This window comes from Alosa sapidissima, chromosome 17, assembly GCF_018492685.1.
Source record: "Alosa sapidissima isolate fAloSap1 chromosome 17, fAloSap1.pri, whole genome shotgun sequence".
Taxonomy (NCBI): Eukaryota; Metazoa; Chordata; class Actinopteri; order Clupeiformes; family Clupeidae; genus Alosa; species Alosa sapidissima.
The window spans coordinates 29,231,374-29,251,230 of record NC_055973.1 but is presented as its reverse complement, the minus strand read 5'-3'; the positions used below and the strand labels follow the sequence as shown (position 1 = coordinate 29,251,230).

Below are 19,857 nucleotides of genomic sequence, written 5' to 3'. Positions count from 1 at the left end.
TTAGTGCTTAGGTGCCAGCCAAACTAAAAACTAAAATAAGAGATCCAAAGCATTTTTTACAGATGTAATGCAGTGATAGCTATAGGCTCTTGTAAATGATTGCCTCCGCCCAAACATTAGTGTTTAGGTCAATTTACTTAATCAGGCATAATGAAGGCTCCTTCAGTAATATCCCGTAGTTATATACCATGCGAAATTGCAGGACGTCCATGTATAATGAGAGTCTGAAGTGAGACAACTCCCATTTCTGCCACTGCAATCCAGAAAACGGAGCATAACCGTCAATTATAACGATCTGAGTGTGAAACAGTTGAAATTCAACACAACAGTGCTCTTTTACCTGCTGCACAAGCTGCTTTTTGTTGATGATAGAAAGTGATAAATGATGCCCTCCCATACACAAGTTCTTATTATAGGACCAACCATGAAGCCAGTAATTACACGTTAAGGTAAATGAAAGGTGAAGGCGTGCTGCTTTATTTATGGTTACTTTAAGAAGGCTCCCAGATCAGAGCTCAGTTTATATTGATAACAAACTGAACGCATATGAATTGTGGCTTTTTCTGTACGTTCAGCAACTCACTTAAACAAACATCAAAGTGAAAATTCCCTCCGGTGCCCTCTATCCTCCTTTCTGCTCTCAGGGAGGAAAGCTGTGGAGAGATTTCTTTCTCGCTACAGATAATTGGCACCCACCACTACAGTGCTTCACCACTGGCTTTTCCATTGACTTTAATAGGCTTATTCTGGGGATGGGACTTTGTTTCATGCCAACGACAGAGGAGCATCAACATGTCTACTGACTTCATATGCTCTCCAGATGTCCTCTCCTCACCTGGATTGGGGCTGATGAGTCTACCGGTAGCCCTCACGCTGAGGAATATTGATGGTGCTTGTAATGTGTGCCCTTAAGACCTGCACAGTGAACACCTCCACCCTCCCTCCAGGTTATGCCTGTGTTTCTGTTGATACAGAAGCTCAGGCTGAACGTATGGAGAGATTTGAGCTACAGCTCTATGTCATTTTGACACGTTCTTCACCATCTATCTTCAGCTGACATTAAGTAAACTGGTCTAAGGGACTGAGGGGTTCAGCATTCCTTTGCACTTGTGTAATAAGGGACTCTAGGGTTTTAAAGAGACAAAAGCAACCTGGATGTTCCCAGCAGAGGCCTATAATGATTAAGATGGCTCTAGCATGGAATGTATGTCTTTCTCTTTCTTTGTCTCTCTCTTTCTCACTCTCTCTTTCTCTCTCTCTCTCCCTCTCTCTCTTTCTCTTTCTCTCCGCAGCTATGATGTTATCTTTGCTGGCAGCCCCGAAGAGCTTCTGAGGAAGTTTCAGCAGGCCAATCATAAGGTTGTGTTTGCTGCCGAGGGCCTGATTTGGCCCGATAAGAAGCTCGTAGAGAAGTACCCTTCTGTTCGCAGTGGGAAGCGCTTCCTCAACTCTGGAGGTGGGTACAACTCAAACTCTGTCTGCTAGGGCATCATGGGAACTTGTGTTTGTTTCTTTAGAGGCCCCAGAATGTGTCGTGTGCCTCAAAATGTTTGTATTTTCCTGCTGTGGACTGACAGACCATCAGCGGAAATGGCCTCAAAGCACTTTCCCAGAAGCACCACCACCACTGGTCCAACTGGTTCACCACTGATCAACTTCAGCCAAAACAACAATAGCAGCAGTTTAGCAGTCTCTTCCAATTAAAATCACTCTGAACTTTGCCTCTCCAGCAATTGTACGGACTTCGGTTGGTCGATTGGTTAGATACAGACTGGTTGATTCCTGTAATAAACATTGAAGCTTGTGAGAATACTGTTGTTAGTGTGTCTTATGGCATCCCAGTCCTGTCTTTGAATCTTTTCCTCTCTATGATCAGAGCTCGTCATTTAAGCGTCCAGGAATACATGAGAGTATTCTGTCGGGTGTCCGCATACTGAATGCTAGAGAGAGTGTTCGTTCCCAAGGTATGCAAGGAATATAAGAGCTGTATTCGGAATACAAGGATGTAATTTTTTTTATTACTCATGCTTGAAAAGTGTAAAACACTGAAAGATATAACAACATCCTCCTCTCTCCCTCGTTCTCCCTGCTCTTTGCGACTTTGATTGACAAACATCTTAGGAGTCCAGTGGTGTGCTTCCGATTGCTTAAATGCAAATGTTGAGAGGAAATGTCTGAATGGAATGGACCTCTGTAATGCTGTTTACAGGCTGTTGAGTGAGCCTGGCATACAGAACCCTGTGGAATCGGTGCTAAGCTGTTCTTTTGAAACAAGCCTACTGTAGCGTATCTGTCCCGAGGACTGGGTTGGCTGTGAGGGCTACAGTAGAGCGCTCTGCTGCCTGCAGCATGAGCTCACAGCTGATCCATCTTGTGGTTCCCTGAAACCCAGCACCTTCAGCACCTCGCCATTCCCTCTGGCTGTGGGAAATATTCCTCTGTGGACCCTTAAACCACGCCTCTAACATACTGTATGTAATTCACACACACACAAACATACAAACACACACACACACACACACACACAAAAGTGCATGCCGACACATTCATCCAATAGGAATTCTGATTTATCAGAAAAATAAAGACAGTAATCATCTCACACATTATCCCTCTTTGTACTCCTGCACTGCTAGACTATAAAAACACACACATTCACACTCAAGTATTAACCAAGATCCAGATACACATGCACAGATAGAACATACTGTACACACACACACACACACACACACACACACACACACACACACACACACACACACACACACACACACACACACACACACACACACACACACACAGCACACACACAGCACACAGTGCAAAAATACACTTACACCTTAGTTCATACAGATAGGGCAGCCGTGGCCTACTGGTTAGCACTTCGGACTTGTAACCGGAGGGTTGCCGGTTCGAACACCGACCAGTAGGAAGGCACCTAACCCCTCACTGCTCACTGCGCCGGGATTAGTGTGTGCTCCACCTCACTGTGTGTTCACTTTGTGCTGAGTGTGTTTCACTAATTCACGGATTGGGATAAATGCAGAGACCAAATTTCCCTCACGGGATCAAAAGAGTATATATACTTATCCTCTTTTGTCCTTGAATAACCTTTCTGTCTATGGAGAAATCCAGCCTGACCAGCTTAGAGTATCACCGCACAGCCAACACTATGAAGGTCATGACCCTTTCCAGCCTGACCTGTCAACCCAACCATTGTTTACCTTCTCCTCCATATTGCTGTCTACCATTGTTTGGTCAAGGCAGAATTTAGAATACTGTGTAAGCAACAAGATTATACAGTGCCGCCAGAGAGAGGGGGTTTTCATTATCTTTGCTCTTCCAAAGAAAACAGCAGATAGAGAAAGTGTTTGCTCTCAACGCCGGTTGCAATTGGCCAGTTACTCAGTCGCGGAATTTCCTGGAGGACATTTGGGTATACTGGTCCATTCAGGGCTTGAGGATTAGGTGAATAGCGCATTCATTTATGTGGCCCACTTTCACCCTCTGTTGATCCATGCGCTCAGGAAACTTAAAATGGGCAGCACCACACTGAGCTATGTTTATTTATCGATAAGACAATTATCAAACTATGGTTTCTGGTGTTTGGAAAACCCATAGCTCATTCGGTTGCCTTACTATTTGGAAGGGCAGAATTGCTACCCTGGCCGCTGTAATTGTCCCTTTGTGAGTCATACTCCTGTTAGCCCTGTCAGAGTGCTGAGAAATTGATGTCATTAACATGACATGTATGTTTGTTTTGGTTTTGCCGTCCGAACCAGTCACATAAAATTGAAGGTTGGTCGTGGCATAGTCGGTTTCACCGTCCAAATCTCAGCGGTGGCTGTTTTTCGTCTCACTCGGACATTTCACTTGGACTTTGTAAAAGGGATGGACAGTTGTCCTCCCTGGTCCCAGACCCTTTAAAGAGAGTTCCATTATCAGCATCATAGTTGGCCCCACAAGGCTTCCGTTTTAACATTCCATATGTTATCTTAATGCACAGGAAGTAGATTGGGAACCAAATAGAATGTTCAAGCATTGTTTTTGTTTTTATTGTTGAAAGGGTCTATAAGTATCCAGGATGCAGGGGGTGAGGTGAGAGAGGGAGTGAGCAGCACTTGGCATGCTGACTTGTCCTGAGCCCTGGAGGCCTGAATGTGATGAATTACTTCCGAGAAAGACAAGGGGAGGAGCTTCATTATAACCACATGCTGGAGTCCTTTAACACTTCTACATGACACTACCGTATGAAATAGGGCTTGTATTTTACAGCCTGGCAATAAAGCCCCAGTAAGCTGTGTATAGTTATTTATCAGCCATTTCAGGATGATTTGAGTTTTACATGCCATCGTAAAAACCCAATGAGCTTGAATTTCCCCTGGGGATCAATAAAGTATCTATCTATCTATCTATCTATCTAGCTCAAACATATTCGGCAAGTCTTCAATTGTGTTGTCTCCAGGCGCTTCTTACTGTAGTCTATTGGAACGGAGCTGACCACAGAAGATATCCAAGTTATTTATTATTGTCACATGAAAAGGCTCGAGCTGGAAATTTTCAGAGATTAATGATTTATGACTCCCTTGTCAGGACCCTTGGCTGGTCCAGACATCCAACCTCTGAGGCCCACACACACACACACACGCGCACACACACATGCACGCACACACACAAACACACACGCACACACACACACACACACACACACACACACACACACACACACACACACACACACACACTACTGCTGTTCCAAACACTGATCTCTTTAAATGCTATCTTGGGCATCAAAGCCTGCAGTAAACCCCAAATGTATGCAGTGATGTCATTCACCCATACCTATTTTAAGAGTAGAGTGATCGTTTCTTCTCACTCTTTTTATAGTAAAATCAGCCCACTTTACTTCCACATTTGAGAGCCAGGAGGGCTTTCTTCCTACTAATAATTTGGTAGCCACCAGTTGAAGAGCTCTCTAATTTGGTTTGTTGTGCAGAAAGCTTCAGATTCATTCATAGTCTCCATTTGAAATTAGAAAACATGCTCTGATTAAAGGCAAACTCATACATCAGGTTGTATCAGAGTCAAATATTTAGTCATTTCAGATTTGTGCAGACAGAACTATTGTTTTACTATATATATAACTATAGCTTTGGCACAGAGGGTGGTGTTTGCAATTCCTTGGCTCTGGGGTTGTTTGCATGGAAACAAATAGAAGTTAGCACATCTCTTTTGCCAAACAATTGGAAATTTCTTTTTTTTTGTCTCTACTTTTCCTTTCTTTCATTCGTTTTTCACAAGTGCAGTGTTTGTTCCCCTCTTTGTGTTTACAGTGTCTGAGGGCATTTTAATGACGGTACCTAAAACTGCACGGAGACCAGTGACATAGCCAAACCTTGCAATTTTCTGTTGTGGTCAATGTGTTCCAGGGAGGCAGATGACAACGATTGAAAGCTGTTAGAAAAAGAGAGAAAGATAGAGAGACATAAGCAAAGAGTTTAATTATGTGTGTGTGTGTGTGTGTGTGTGTATGTGTGTGTGCGTGTGTGTGTGCGTGTGTGTGTGTGTGTGAGTGTGAGTGTATGCGGGTTTTAAGAGAGGTAATAGATGCAAGTCTTCTGTTGAAATTCAAGGGAGCCAAAAATCTAGCTTATGGGCCTCTAAGAACCAGGCAGAAAGGGTCTGAAGCTCCAGCTGTCCCTCCTCTGCGGCTTGACGGCCAAGGGCCATGGTGCTGCCCATCACTTGCAGCCTGTTTATCTGGAGCCCTCGCCAGAGGTTGCACTCTTGTGGAAGGTGCTTGGCACGGAGCCAGGCTAAGCCTGCCTGTTTGAGCCCTCCAGCACTTTTACAGTCCCCCCTAATTGACACATAGGAGGACCACGGCACTCTGGGTGCCCCAGGAACGTCAACTTCTTTACATACTCGGTTTTTGCAACCTATACTTTGACTTTATTGAGCCATAAGTGTTGAGAGGGTCTGATTTCTTTCACAGGCATCATCGGCTACGCTCCCTACATCAACCGGCTCGTTAAACAGTGGGACCTGCACGATAACGATGATGACCAACTCTTCTACACCAAGCTTTACGTGGACCCTCGTCAGCGGGTAAGAGGCATTTGTGGGTCAGATGCTGGGTGAAGGGTTGGGCTGCGTGCAAAAAAAGTTACGAGCACCAAAGTTACAAGCGAGCTTGTAATCCCGTCGTATGTACTTATAAAATGCATGGAAACACATCACACCCTCAGAAAACAAACAAACAGGTTAAAAATACTGCGCATCGGTCACTCGGGGACAGACAGTCTGAGAATTTCCTCCATCTCACTCTCTTTTTTTTTCTCTTTTTCTCTCTCCTTCTTTCTGTGTTGCTCTCTCTCAATCTCTTTTCACTTGCTTATAGGAGAGTTTAAACATGACCCTGGATCACAAGTGCCAGATTTTCCAGAATTTAAATGGAGCAATTGGTGAGCAATATTAGTAAAATCTACCATGTCACATTCTGAAACATTTTGTTCTATTTCCTTTTAATGTGTTGGTTGTTTCGCATTTTGTCAGTACAATTATCCTCTCCCTTGTCATTGACCTAAGTGATTTACAGCCTTGCTCTTCCATTGACATTACTACAAATGCCAAAGCCATGTGCATATTTCGCTGAGTATTTTAAGATCCTATCATTGCCCTGTTTTCATGTCCCTTGCAGATGAGGTTATGCTCAAATTCGCAACAGACAGGGTGCGTGTGAGGAACACCATGTATGACACCCTTCCTGTGGTCGTTCACGGCAACATCAACACTAAGGTCAGTGGGTTTTTTTCTGACACTGTCCTGCTCTCTTTCTCTCTCCCTTTCTCCACAACAGAAGGAGAAAGATAAACAGATCATTTGAAAGATGTGTGACTGATTTTCCTGTTTGGCAACAGTCTGATTTTCTGTGAAAGTGCGTGTCCATATGTGCTTGCTTGTCTTGGGGTTTGGCTTCCACAGAAGTGTGCAGTGATGACTTTCAGAACACAGACCCGGTTTTGATATTCTTAAGAAATCTCCTTGGGGGGTAGGACTAAGGGTTTTAGGAATCCAGATGGTTCCTTGGCGAATGAGGTCAAACTCGGCCAAACCTCGTTATTGCCTCACACATTCAGCGGTTTGGCCCCAGAACGGCAAGTGGTGGGACGGATGTCTGCTAGATAGGGTAATTTCCCCCTCCCGCCTCACCCCATCCTATCTATGGTGTTCACAGGCAATCACTTCCCTCCATCCGTCCCCTCTCCCCTCCACCAGTGCTGAGTCATTCTCTCCACAGACTCCGACGGGTAATGAGTAGTCAGCAGCCTCATTAGCACTCTATCTCTCTCTCTCTATATATCTCTCTCTCCTCACTCTATCTCTCTCTCTCTATATATCTCTCTCCTCACTCTATCTCTCTCTCTCTGTCTCCCTCTCCATTTACCTTCTCTCTCTCACTCTGTCTCTACATCTCTCTCTCTCCCTCACTCTATCTCTCTGTCACTCTCTCGCTGGCACACTCCAGGTTTCGTAGACACGACGCCACCAAGCAGAGCTGTGCTGTCTGCTCCGGCTTGTTTGGCTCAGGCTCACGCACAAGGCCTTGTAAAACTACTGTGCAGCAGGTCCGTGAAGAACTGCTTTGTGTCCGTTCCCTCGGCAGACAGCGGTCTGCTGTTGATGCCCTCCTTGATTTTGGGAAGGAAAAGAGAGGGAGGGATAGAGAGAGCATTCTTTCCACACCAGCCTCTGAGTCATTTTTTACTGACCTGTAAACTGGTTGCATAGAGCAAATAGTAATGGCGAAGCGCATCATTTAGTATAATCTAGGCTCTTCTTTAAAGAGCTTTGCTGGGAGTCAACTGGGAGAAGCATACTGTACATACATCTGGGTTCCATCTGCTGGCTGAAATAGAGTGACTATTTTATTTTTTTCCGCCTGTCTATCTTTTCAGAGAGATCCCACTAATATCGTAAATCATGGAATCTTGCTTTACGAGAACCCACAGGCAAAACAGGTTGATGAATGGAACTGTCTTGCTGTATAAGGGTGTACCCAAATCATAGCGCTGCACTTAGGCTGATGGAATATTCGTCTCTGAGTGAGTTTCCACTAACGTCCTTCAAATTTGGGAACATTTTTGATGACGTCTTAGATGGGACAGTCTAAAATAACCTCTGCTAAGATATCATCTATATGATACTGTCAGCCATATTTTATGACTAGAACGTGGGTGCAAAGGAGTAATTACTGTCCCTTCCGTCAATGTATACTGTATTTGACTGACTGACTATCTTGGTTTACCATTTTTGGGCCTGACCTGTGAGTGGCCCCTCTAACTCACGAGGGTGGACACATCTCTTCCCCTCCCTAAAGCACGAGAGACCAAATAGGCAGATGTGGAATTCCAACAGATAAACTCACTGTATTTCATGCATCCACTGGTTTGCTGTCCTTGGCTTTGTATAATGTGCATGCTGTGTTGTGTGCTGTTGATAGTTCAAATCGTTCCCCTCTTTCTTTATTTGATTCTCTCTCACTGTTTTTATTTTCTTACAGATTTACTTGAACCACTTGGCCAACTACGTACCCGATGCCTGGAATTATGAACAAGGCTGTGGCAACTGTGACCAGAACATGATGGACTTGTCTCAGGCCAATGTGAGTCAAACAGTGAAAAAAGCCATACTGGCTTTGATTTTCTTCTCTCTCTACAAACACCAGGGTTATAAGTCTGAATAAAGGTTTCCAAAGTTAACACATGAAAGGCAGTTTTAAACTTGAATCCCATCTTTTGTGCTCTATCCATGAATGCATCAGTAAATGTCCTCGCCATCTCAGAGAGAAACAAGCAGGGATGGGCATTAGGAATCCAGACTTTGGCCTATCTGAGAGTGTCCAAAACCTTCCATTCCCTGAACATATCCCATCTCCATTTCACTGTCCAACAACAACAGTCTGAATGCCCTGCGGACCCTTATTAAAAGTGCATAAGTGTCTCAGCCGAGCTGCTTGAGGAAGACAGAAGCACATTGCGACTGTGGCCCAGGAAATGGCTTCTCTGGTTTTTTGAAGGGTTCACTTAAAGGGGTGTCACTGTCAACCAGACTGCTTTTTAGTGGGCTTCTCTGTATGGGTTTAACCCGCTGGGTAAGTTGCCGCGGTTGCCCCGAAAATTTGTCAAAGGGTTCAGCCAAGGCTGGCAAAGCAGGAACCGTCGGACCGTCTTGGCACAGCCCTCTACATCCTTCCTGTGTTTTTTTTTTAAACTCTTTCTAGACAGACATCCCTCACCTCCAATCATTCTTGCCAGGATGATTGCAACCACATGTACTGTAGGTCAGACAGAAGGTGAACAAGGACTGTCGAATTAAAGATTGGACGGCCGTGTTGACATCTTTACAGCACCTCTTAAACCGAGCCATAAATGTGTCGAAGGTCATATTGCTCACAAAATTATGATACTGTGCAGTCACACCAGAACCAGAGAACCACTGCAAGCTAGCCATGATCCTTTGATGAGAACATTTACAGTTCCAATAAAGAGCGCCTTTTGCATAACCAAACACAAATTACCGTTTAATTTAGCACATTCTGGTGAGGTAATGAATGTTTTGGTATTTTGATGTTTTGAGCATTCAGTTGCGTTTAGTCATGTATCTCATCATCATCTTTTTAATTCTGGGTGAAAGGATGTATTTTGTGCTAATTGTTCTACTGTTCCTTTGAAATTAAAATAATGATACTTGAATTGCCATATTCCATATTCTCCTAGTTGGGCCAGTGCACTGTTGATGAGGAAAGGACTTCTGCTAAAGTTGTTGCATCAGCCAATGGATCACCCAGTAGGAGCCTTGAAAAATCTCTGTTATTGCGGAGGCTCGGTATGGGAACCCTCCCCTTTCGGGGTTAGTGCTGCTTGTGAGCTTTGCCGTCTGTGGTTTCTGGTTTGGCTTCGCCAAGCAGGATGGGTCTGCGTCTGAGGCCCTTTTGAAGGGACAGACAGCAGCCGTCCGAGTCTGTGTTCAGTCTCGTCTCTTGCCTCGTTCAGCGACCCGTCTCCACCCCTCCACGGTTTTCTCCAGCAGTACCAATTTTAAAAGGCCCACTGTCTTGATCTCTGCAGGGGCACTCCCAGGATGGCCGAGCCATCACGGAACTTGCAAATTACATGCTTGAGCTCGGACTCTGTTTCATCCAGGCCTTGGCATCTGTATGTTCTGGTCAATGCCTGGAAAATGGCCCTCACTGACCAAGCTATACTATCTCAAGGCCTACACAATGTCATGGGAAAGTACTGTGTGTAACTGACCTTAGGGCTGCACATCCAGGACTTAGGATAACGAGGAGAATCGTCCATCTCCCTCCCGGTGTTTATTATTTGGCGGAGTGCACACCAAATCGAAGGGTAATATATATAACGTATGCTCCAGATTGCCTATAGTGTTTGGCTGAAGTGCGGTTCTTTGCAGTACTGAAAGGTCAGTGGAGTAATTAGTCTGCCATGACAAAGAGGGAAGATCTTAAGCAGCTTTCTGTGAGGTCATAGTTATGGTAAACAAACTTTTGCTTTATCTAAACAGGAATACCCCAGCGTGACGGTTGGTATATTTATCGAGCAGCCGACTCCTTTCGTGCCTGAATTCTTCCAGAGACTTCTTGACCTGGATTATCCGAAAAAAAAACTGAACATCTTCATCCACAACAATGTGAGTGTCTGAGTATGTGGCTAGAAATGGGGTTTCATCGACCATATCAAGCTGGCTGACACAATGTATTACCCGAGTCACTGCATTTGGGTCTTTGTGTGTCTATCTTCTATAGCTGTATACCTTCATTTGTGTACATCTTCTATAACTGTATACCTTTATTTGTGTACATCTTCTATAGCTGTATACCTTTATTTGTGTACATCTTCTATAGCTTTATATATTTGTGTACATCTTCTATAGCTGTATACCTTTATTTGTGTACATCTTCTATAGCTGTATACCTTTATTTGTGTGCATCTCTCATTTGGCGATTGCAGGAGGTTTATCATGAGAGACACATCCAGAGGTTCTGGGAGGACAACAAGAATACGTTTGCCAGCTTCAAGGTTGTGGGGCCGGAGGAGTACTTGACTGAGGGCGAGGCGAGGAATATGGGCATGTGAGTTGTTTCCTTCTCGCATAATTTCAGAGGGATGCTTTGAAAAAGAGAAAAAACACATACACAAACACACACAGATTACAGGTCTAAATTACAGTATTATGACGGCAGAGCAGCATTCGAATTCCAGATCCAAACCAAAAGAAGTCAGACACTTCCTGAACGGCACTATACAGTTTAGCTCATGTCTGCTTAGCCATATGAACAGCAACATGGCATCTTCTCCCTACAATACACAGCATGATATCACATAGCACAATATGTGACCCAAGCCTAGTGGCCCAGGCTTTTCCCCACCACAGTGAACCAATCCTGGCAAGTCTGAGGATGAAGGCTTTCCTCTCCTCAAATCCTGACAAATCTACCCACTGTGAGTGTCTGTTTGTGTATGCTGGTGTGTGAGAGGGGTGGGTGGTCATCAGTCCCTCGCGTCCCTCCAGACGCTAATACTGATTTATGATGCGCTGGCTCGTTGACTGTGGTGTACACAGCAGGTAGGGGTCACACCTGCTGAGCCTATTCCATGCCTCAGGCCCCCACAGCCATAGTACACCTTACCCCTCAGTGCCTCCAGGTGTTGATTGAGCGATGATCTGCTGACATAGCAACACATATATTGCTGTCAGCTAACACAAGTATGGAGGGAATGGTAAGGGAGAGAGATAGAGAAGAGAAAGAGAGGAACATAGGGGAGAAATGCATTTCCCTTTGAGTAAAAGGAGCCAAGACGTGGGACATGATAATGCAAGACTTTACAGGAATCTTTCATTTTCAGATGCTTACTTTGTCATCTGCGGTGCCTGAAGTTTGGTAATTGAGAAGCAGATCTCTCCTCTGAGGAACTTGGCCGGTGTATATTTAGGGTTTATGCAAATGTGTGGCTCTGCAAAATGTGCATGTCAGGTTATGCATTTTAATGGCCTGTCAATTTGCATTTGAGCTGTTCTGAAAGCAGGGATGAAATGATTTTCTAAGGTCATGTCGTTGTGTTTTGCTCTCACGCAGGGATCTGTGCCGGAAGGACGTGCATTGTGACTACTACTTCAGCATTGATGCCGATGTGCAGCTCACTAACAAGCAGACTCTGAAGGTCCTCATTGAACAGAACAGGTATGTACCACGACACGCCCTGCACCATAGCATGGGCAACTCAAGCCATTCCAGAATTTTCTAAAATCCCATGGGGCCGCCTGTTTGCCTGAATGTGGCAAAGCCACAAGAACATTATAGCCGGGCGAATGAAAAAAAAGACTCCTCATGGTTTTAAAAATAGGCCCGCATAACTTCCTGTTTTTCTTGACTCTATGGAAGCAGCAGCTGTAGTATAGGGGCATCCCAGTTGGAAATGCCTGAGAAGGCCTTCCGTGTTACATTACACCAAAGACACCAAAGACAAAAGAACTTGTTTCTGTCTCGTTCCCATGTTAGCTTTTTAAGAAAGGGTCACTTTAAACAGAGGTCTCCATGGCACACTCTCCCTGTTGTTCCCTCAAGCATTCGTTGGCTGTCGTGCACACCCTTGGAGGAAGCCCATGGCGAGATATTTAAAGACAGCATGGGAATTCTTTGGCATTTGGGCTAGTGTTGCTTTGTGTATATGTGTGTCTGCAAAATACGTTGCAGAAGGGAAAGTATATCTCAACAGCAAAAAATGCCGTTTTATTGTCGCATACTGTGTTCAGGCTCTGTAATTTCCACTTTTTTTTTTTTTAGTGACAGGCTTGACTGATGATAGTTTCATTTTTCATCACTAAGCAATGTGGTTTCATAAGAGTTCACTCCTGCAGTCTCAATAGAATAGCATTGATCTTTCTTTAAGAGGGCATAGTTGTTCCTCAACTGAATATTTACTGCTGGCAGCTGGTACAACCATTGGCTAGATTGGGTATAACAGTAATTGAGGCTAAGTACTTTATAATATTATCAGGAATTTTCAGACTAGGGTATATTTGACATGGACATTTTAGCAAGTTTGTCAAGTTCATTGGAGGAACTTGTGAAGCACAAATGAGATGCACAAATGTACACTGATTTAGAGTTTCTACGGGCTGTTAAACACTTGTGGCACTTGATTATGTCGGATGCGTAAATTACAAGTCTTGCAGTTTTTAGTTTGTCTGGTCTGGTGTTAAAGTTTTCATAAGGCTGCACTTAACGTTGCGCCACAAAAAAAAAATGGATTCCACCCACAAGACATCACTGATTTTTATGCTTCCTGACAGATACCTTCTTTCTCCCTCTCTCCTCAGGAAAATAATTGGTCCTCTTGTCACTCGCCATGGCAAACTGTGGTCCAACTTCTGGGGAGCCCTTAGCTTGGATGGTTATTATGCACGGTCAGAGGACTACATTGACATTGTGCAGGGCAAGCGAGTGTAAGTAAACTTGGCCAGCATCCAAACAAATGAAAAAAACACATGCTTACAGCCGACGTTTACATGTGTGCCTACATTATCCATGATGATGGAAATTTATGAAGCTTTACATAGTTCAAAATATATCTGGGGAGCGTGACCACAGTGTGAAAATCACAGGCTCCTCATCCCATTAGGGTCCAACAGGCCTCCATTTGGTGACCCAGTCAAGCGACGCATAGAGAGTTTATGAGTATGTGTGTCTTTGTGTGTGTGTGTGTGTGTGTGAGAGAGAGAGAGAGAGAGAGAGAATGAGAGTCAGACAAGAGGATAATCTGTGATCATAGCAGTCGCATCCTGCCGCAGACACAGGCGGGTTGGATGGATAACATGTGTTTCGTGGCTGACAGACACATACATACAGAGACACACAGTGGCAAGGATTTCCACTGTTGGTTTCTGTCCCTTACAAAACAATACTGGATCAGTTCTTCTGTCATGGACGAGGTGGACAATATAATGAAAAGCCAGTGTTAGCTCTAAGTATACATTTTAACCGCTCTCTCTGTCTCTCTCTCTCTCTGTCTCTCTGTCTCTCTCTGTCTCTCTCTCTAACACACACATCCCTCTTCCTCTCCCTTTTGTCTGTCGTTCTCCAACCTTCCCTCTCTTGCAGTGGTGTGTGGAACATTCCATTCATGGCACATATTTACCTAGTGCAGGGTGAGTTACTGCGTAGAGAAATGAAGGAGAGGAACTACTTTGTTCTGGAGAAACTGGACCCGGACATGGCTCTCTGCCGAAATGCCAGGGAGTTGGTAAGACCTCGTAATGTGTGGGCTGTAAGTTAGGGGTTAGAGATTTTATAGAGTTAGAGATATTATCCATGGAAGTGATTTTAGCCTTATTTATATCTAGTGTAATTAGAATATCTAGTGTATTTAGTTAACGTGTCTGTTCAATGCATTTCTCATGGTATCTTTATAAAAAGGCCTAAAGCCTCTGTACAGTATATTCATCTTAGCTATGCAATATGCAAACTATTTAGCCTTAGATGTGCAACATGTGCCTTGTTTGATCCTTAAAGTTTCGCAGCTCCTCTGACATGCCAGGAGCTGCTGGGCAAGTATTCTGTGTAGAATCGCTCCCTGTCCTCCTAAGGGCATGACCCCCCTGTCTCTCTCTCTCTCCATGTCTCTGTTTATGGTAGCCTTTGTGGTGCGCCTCCAGCCGTATCCCACCATACCCCCACCTTCTCCTAGTCCTGTGTTGTCTTGAGCCCCATCTTGTAGCAGCCATCCACGAATGCCCAGAAGGCTGCTGTGTATTGGCTCCTCCTTCTCCCCCCTCCTCTACCCCTCTCGCCTGTACTCTTCTCTCTCCCCCTAAACACATCCTCCTAACTCTTTAACACCGACCAGCATTCACACTGCTTGGGCCCACTTCAAATTTCGTTTGGTTTTCGTTCCGTTTCCTGGGGTCTTATTTCGCCAGCATGCAGGGTATTATGGACTGTAACCTCCCCACTACACTGGCTTTCCGTTAGGGGAATTTGCTGTCTTGTGCGCGGGCGCATCCTCTGTCAATCAAGAGCTCCATGTTCTGTGACGTACACATTTGTTTTTGTTAATAATCCAACCCTTCCACCTTTCGCTCTCCTCTCCTTCTCAAAAGAAAGCATTCATGTTAATGAGGTCTCATAATGGTGCTTTTCCTTCACTTTTAGACGAGACAGAGAGAAAAAGACTCTCCTTCTCCGGAATCATTCCATATGCTCAGACCCCCCAAGGTTCCATTCTTGACTATTATCCTTTGCTCTGTTTTTGCTCTTTGAGATTCAAATAAGCAGCCAACAGCTGATTTCCTTAAGGAGGTTATCTGACTCTCTCAAACTGCAGACATTAAAATGACTGTTTTGAGATATGATTTGAGATTTTGATGAACATATCCAGAATCTGATTAAATCAGCAAAGATGTTTGAAATTATAATATGCAACACCATATGCTTTTTCTTAGGATTTTAGCGCAATGCATTTGAAGTGCTCTCTGGTATCAAAACTTTACTACCCTCCTACGGAGCTGTGTTGTGTTGCCTGGGAAGATAGAAGCCTCACTTCCCTTACAGTAGAAGCCAGGACCATTCTGTGCCATGTCTTTAAAAGTAGTGGCTGACTATCTCCTCAGAATTACTACAGAGAGCATCGAAAAGGAATCATTTGTTGTCACGGCTTGTAGATTTGATCTCATTTGTTCACAATCTGAAATGATAAAATAGCACTGGCCTCATACACAGTCTCTGAGTACGCTGATTGGGGAGTTTAGATGGTGATTGCAGATCATTGCAGTCCCACTAAAAAGATACTTTAAAAGGGACTTGTGGAGAACCAATGCAGTCTCTAAATTGAAGAGAATGGATATAATTGCTAAATGATTGTTGGTTCTCGTTTGGAACATGTTGAAGCCCCAAGTGTTGCAAATCGCCATGCCAAGTCCAACCCCCATTCATGGTGCAATGAGGATGAGTTTAAAACGTTGCAGAATACAATCTGCTTCTTCTGGACAGACGCATTTCATCAAGTCAGGAGGAAACCTTTTGGAAATATGCTGTTGGCTCACTGATTGTGATAGATTCCATAGCCTGTTACAAGTGAGTGAGCCTGGATGTAAATAAGGGACAGAGCAGATGGAAGTGGGGCCGTGAGAGTGTATCGCCCGTGAGCTCGTAGTCTCGCATAAGTTCTGAGAAGGATGAAATAACGCTCGGCGGTAACGCCCATGCCTGCGTTCCCAGGAGCCCCTGGCAGTAATCCAAGTTGCTTTTGGTCTCAACAATGCCCCCCCCCCCCCCAAGCACACAAGTAACCAAAACTGCCCCCTCCCCCTGCTCACCTCATCTCTCCAATTGCCTTGACCATATCTCAGCCTAGGCTACTCATGACACTTCCTGCGAAATCTCTCAGAAAAACAACATCTGGGCCCATTCCTTGTCAAAACATCTGCTGTACCAACCATTGAAATATTTAATCTAAAACCTTGAATGAGAGAAAAAAGAGAAAAAGCCTAGGTTGACTCATATACTTACCCTAAACCCGTTTATGGCCCTAGCGATGCTTCCTCATACAGGGAATATGATTCCCGGAATCGGCTGTATCCTCCAACTTCCCAGCATCCTCCTGATCCTATTCCCTGACCTACCCAGTCTCTCCACTGCATAAATAATCACAGATTATTTATTTACTTTTAAAATCTCTCTGATGACCCCTCTGTCAGTTTAAACTCCCACACAGAGACCCATAGCTGTGGAACATAGGGTATTTTTGAAAGCTAATGTCAGTTTCTGTCTGTTCTTGTTTTAAGTTATATGCCTCTCGTACATTCTTAAATGTTAACAGTTCTGTCGTCATTGTTTTGTTCTCTTCTTTGTTTGCTTTGGAACCTAACATTGTTTTCCTTGGGGGCTGTAGGGGATTTTCATGTATATTACAAACCGCCAGGAGTTTGGAAGACTGATATCCACAGCTAACTATAACACTTCACACAGAAACAGCGACCTGTGGCAAATCTTTCAGAACCCAGTGGTAAGTCGGCCAAAAAAGCCCCTCTTACTCATTTTTGCAGCCATTCTGGAGATTAATTAAAGCAGTGTTGGACAGAAAAGATAACATAAAAGATAAGGTTATAGGGATATTTTTTTAAAGAGTTTGGCTTTGAGAATGTGTAATGTGGGACCCAAGCCAGAAGCCTGTGCATGCAAATCAGCTACAAGTAAGACATGTTCTACCCTCCCCACCAACACCTCTCCATGATTTTCCATAGGACTGGAAGGCAAAATACATTCACCCAGACTATGTGCGCATCTTCACAGAGAACATTCTGGAGCAGGTAAGAGCATGCCTGAAACAAATGATGGATGAACCGTGATGTTATCAAAACATATTTCAGAGCTTTAGTGAAAATACTGTAGGCCTGATGTAATAGTGGCACAGGAGTGTGATTCTGAATTCTGATAATTCTGAAAGTATTAAAGAGCAGAACAACAGTATTAAAAGTCAGAAGTATTAAAGTATTAAAGAACAGAAGTCTAAGATTGTTTTATGCATTGTGTTTCTGAAGTGGTACCTTTCTGGTATCCCATTTAATGTATGCTTAATACACATGGTGATTCATAAGTATCTTTTGTTGTGCATTTTTAGCCATGTCCAGATGTGTTCTGGTTCCCGGTGTTCTCAGAGAAAGCCTGTGATGAGCTGGTTGAGGAGATGGAAAGCCTCGGCTCATGGTCTGGAGGCAGGCATGAGGTCAGCCCAAAAAAACTGAAACGGATGGGTTAAGGAGCATAAAATTGTTAAAAACTCATTACTTCCATATTGAAACGGGCTGTTTATTATCGTCCCTTATCCAAGGAAAGAGCTAAGCTCTAAGCCCTCTGACACTTGGATGAATGAAATTCAAATTATGGAATTATGGAAAACAAGTCTGCTTTTTATTTGTCACTGCTGATTACACTTGCTCAGCTCAAACGTTGAGCAGACGTGGATGGTGGTTTACCATGTGCACGAAACACACACAGAGATGCACAGACAGGCACTCTTCATAGAGTTCGTTAAGTACATTTGTATAAATAGCCTGATATTCACGCACCTACAGTATGTGCCACTTAACCCTGAGGTGCTACGAGGACAATAGCCCTTGTAATATAATTGACAAATGTAAGTCGCTTTGGATAAAGGCCTCTGCTAAATTAATAAATGTAAATGTAAGTAAGTCACAGACTTTGGCCTAAAAACTAAATGCTGCATTTTCGTATTTATATTAAATATTATATTATATATTAAAAATATTGTCTATATATTTGATATTGTCTTTGATATTGAATAGCTCATTGTTGGTCTGTGTGGTCCTTCAGGATAAGCGTATCACGGGAGGCTACGAGAGTGTCCCCACGGACGACATCCACATGAAGCAGATCAACTATGACAAGGAGTGGCTTCACTTCATCCGCGAGTTCATTGCGCCCGTTACACTCAAGGTCTTCTCTGGCTACTACACCAAGGTGAGGCCAGCAAGTGGCCTGACCAAAACTGGACTCAGACGACTGGCCGGTCTGTGTTCTAACTAACAGATGGCCAAGGATAGGACCCAAATAACATGAGATCATGTCTCTCTTTCTCCCTGACTGAGGCCCCAGTTACAGGCCATAAAAGCATCCCTTGACACAGCATACTGACCTACTCCCTCCTGGAACATTTGCCCCTAACCTCAGATATTTTTACTCCTAGAGTGTTGTCAATGTCTGCACACTTCGTTATATGGTAGACTCATAACGAGAGAAGAAATACCCTGAGATATTTGAAACTGTTTAAGGCTTTCATGGTCGTTCCCTTGTCCTGCTGCATGTGCTCCAACATGTAGTGAACATTCCTCGATATACTGTATGTCCATCACATCACAAACTTGACATTTCAAAACTCCTCAGCAGTCACTTTAGGAGGGTGCCCACTCCCTTGACTAATCTCTAGGCCAAAAGGATCCTGTTTCACCATGCTTCAGTTACTGTGAAATTCCAACATGTTTTGTAGTCCTACTGTGAAATTCCAACATGTTTTAGGATTACAAAAGACCCAGCTTTCTGCTAACTTTTAACTGACTTCTCTCTGTCTCACCATCCCTTTCACAATGCCTCAATCTCTCCTGCACACAGGCCTATGCCATCATGAACTTTGTGGTGAAGTACACCCCTGAAAGGCAAGCCTACCTGAGGCCCCACCATGACTCCTCCACATTCACCATCAACATTGCTCTCAATAGCAAAGGAACCGACTTCCTGGTATGCTCACTTAACATATCATTTTTGATTCAGAATCAAAGAAGAAGAATAATCTTGTGCAATTTGATCACTACAAAAAAACGTATCTAACCAAGTGTTATTAATCTTATATTAAAGCAACACCAAAGAACTTTCCCTCTGTCGCACGCACGCTATATGTTTATCCATCACCGGCTTTGCAAATAACAATGTCCACAGACAAGGTAGAATATGTTGCATGATTTATGAAAGTACGATGTATTGCGACATCAAACGCAAGTCAAATTTGTAGTTTCTTATGTCTCATTCCATCGAAGTACAGATCCGCTACCCGATCTGGCAAACTTACATAGCGCGGTTATAGCCGATAGAGGGCTGCGAAGCGAATACAGAAGTGCCGTTCACCATGTTACAAGTTGATGAACCACTGAAACGATTTTGGAAACATTATTTTAAGGTACAAAAAACTCTTTGGTGTTGCTTTAAGATAAAAAAATCTAGTCTGTATTGTTTTTAGTGTGTATTAGTGAAGAGACTTACCT

General features: G+C 43.8%; 1 protein-coding gene across 2 annotated transcripts in view; it reads left to right on the top strand.

Moving 5' to 3' along the window:
• The window catches only part of plod2 (procollagen-lysine, 2-oxoglutarate 5-dioxygenase 2), a 34,726-nt gene that overhangs the window by 12,858 nt on the left and 2,011 nt on the right, over positions 1-19,857 (top strand). The window contains exons 4-19 of one of the 2 annotated variants that reach the window (XM_042067711.1): positions 1,293-1,456; positions 5,996-6,108; positions 6,401-6,464; positions 6,701-6,798; positions 8,564-8,665; positions 10,588-10,713; positions 11,034-11,155; positions 12,161-12,265; positions 13,405-13,530; positions 14,186-14,327; positions 15,236-15,298; positions 16,974-17,087; positions 17,326-17,391; positions 17,703-17,807; positions 18,416-18,562; positions 19,211-19,336. In XM_042067711.1, coding sequence (XP_041923645.1) covers positions 1,293-1,456; positions 5,996-6,108; positions 6,401-6,464; positions 6,701-6,798; positions 8,564-8,665; positions 10,588-10,713; positions 11,034-11,155; positions 12,161-12,265; positions 13,405-13,530; positions 14,186-14,327; positions 15,236-15,298; positions 16,974-17,087; positions 17,326-17,391; positions 17,703-17,807; positions 18,416-18,562; positions 19,211-19,336 — 1,783 coding nt within the window. The remainder of the gene's footprint in view (positions 1-1,292; positions 1,457-5,995; positions 6,109-6,400; positions 6,465-6,700; positions 6,799-8,563; positions 8,666-10,587; positions 10,714-11,033; positions 11,156-12,160; positions 12,266-13,404; positions 13,531-14,185; positions 14,328-15,235; positions 15,299-16,973; positions 17,088-17,325; positions 17,392-17,702; positions 17,808-18,415; positions 18,563-19,210; positions 19,337-19,857) is intronic. The other variant, XM_042067713.1, reaches the window with a different exon arrangement.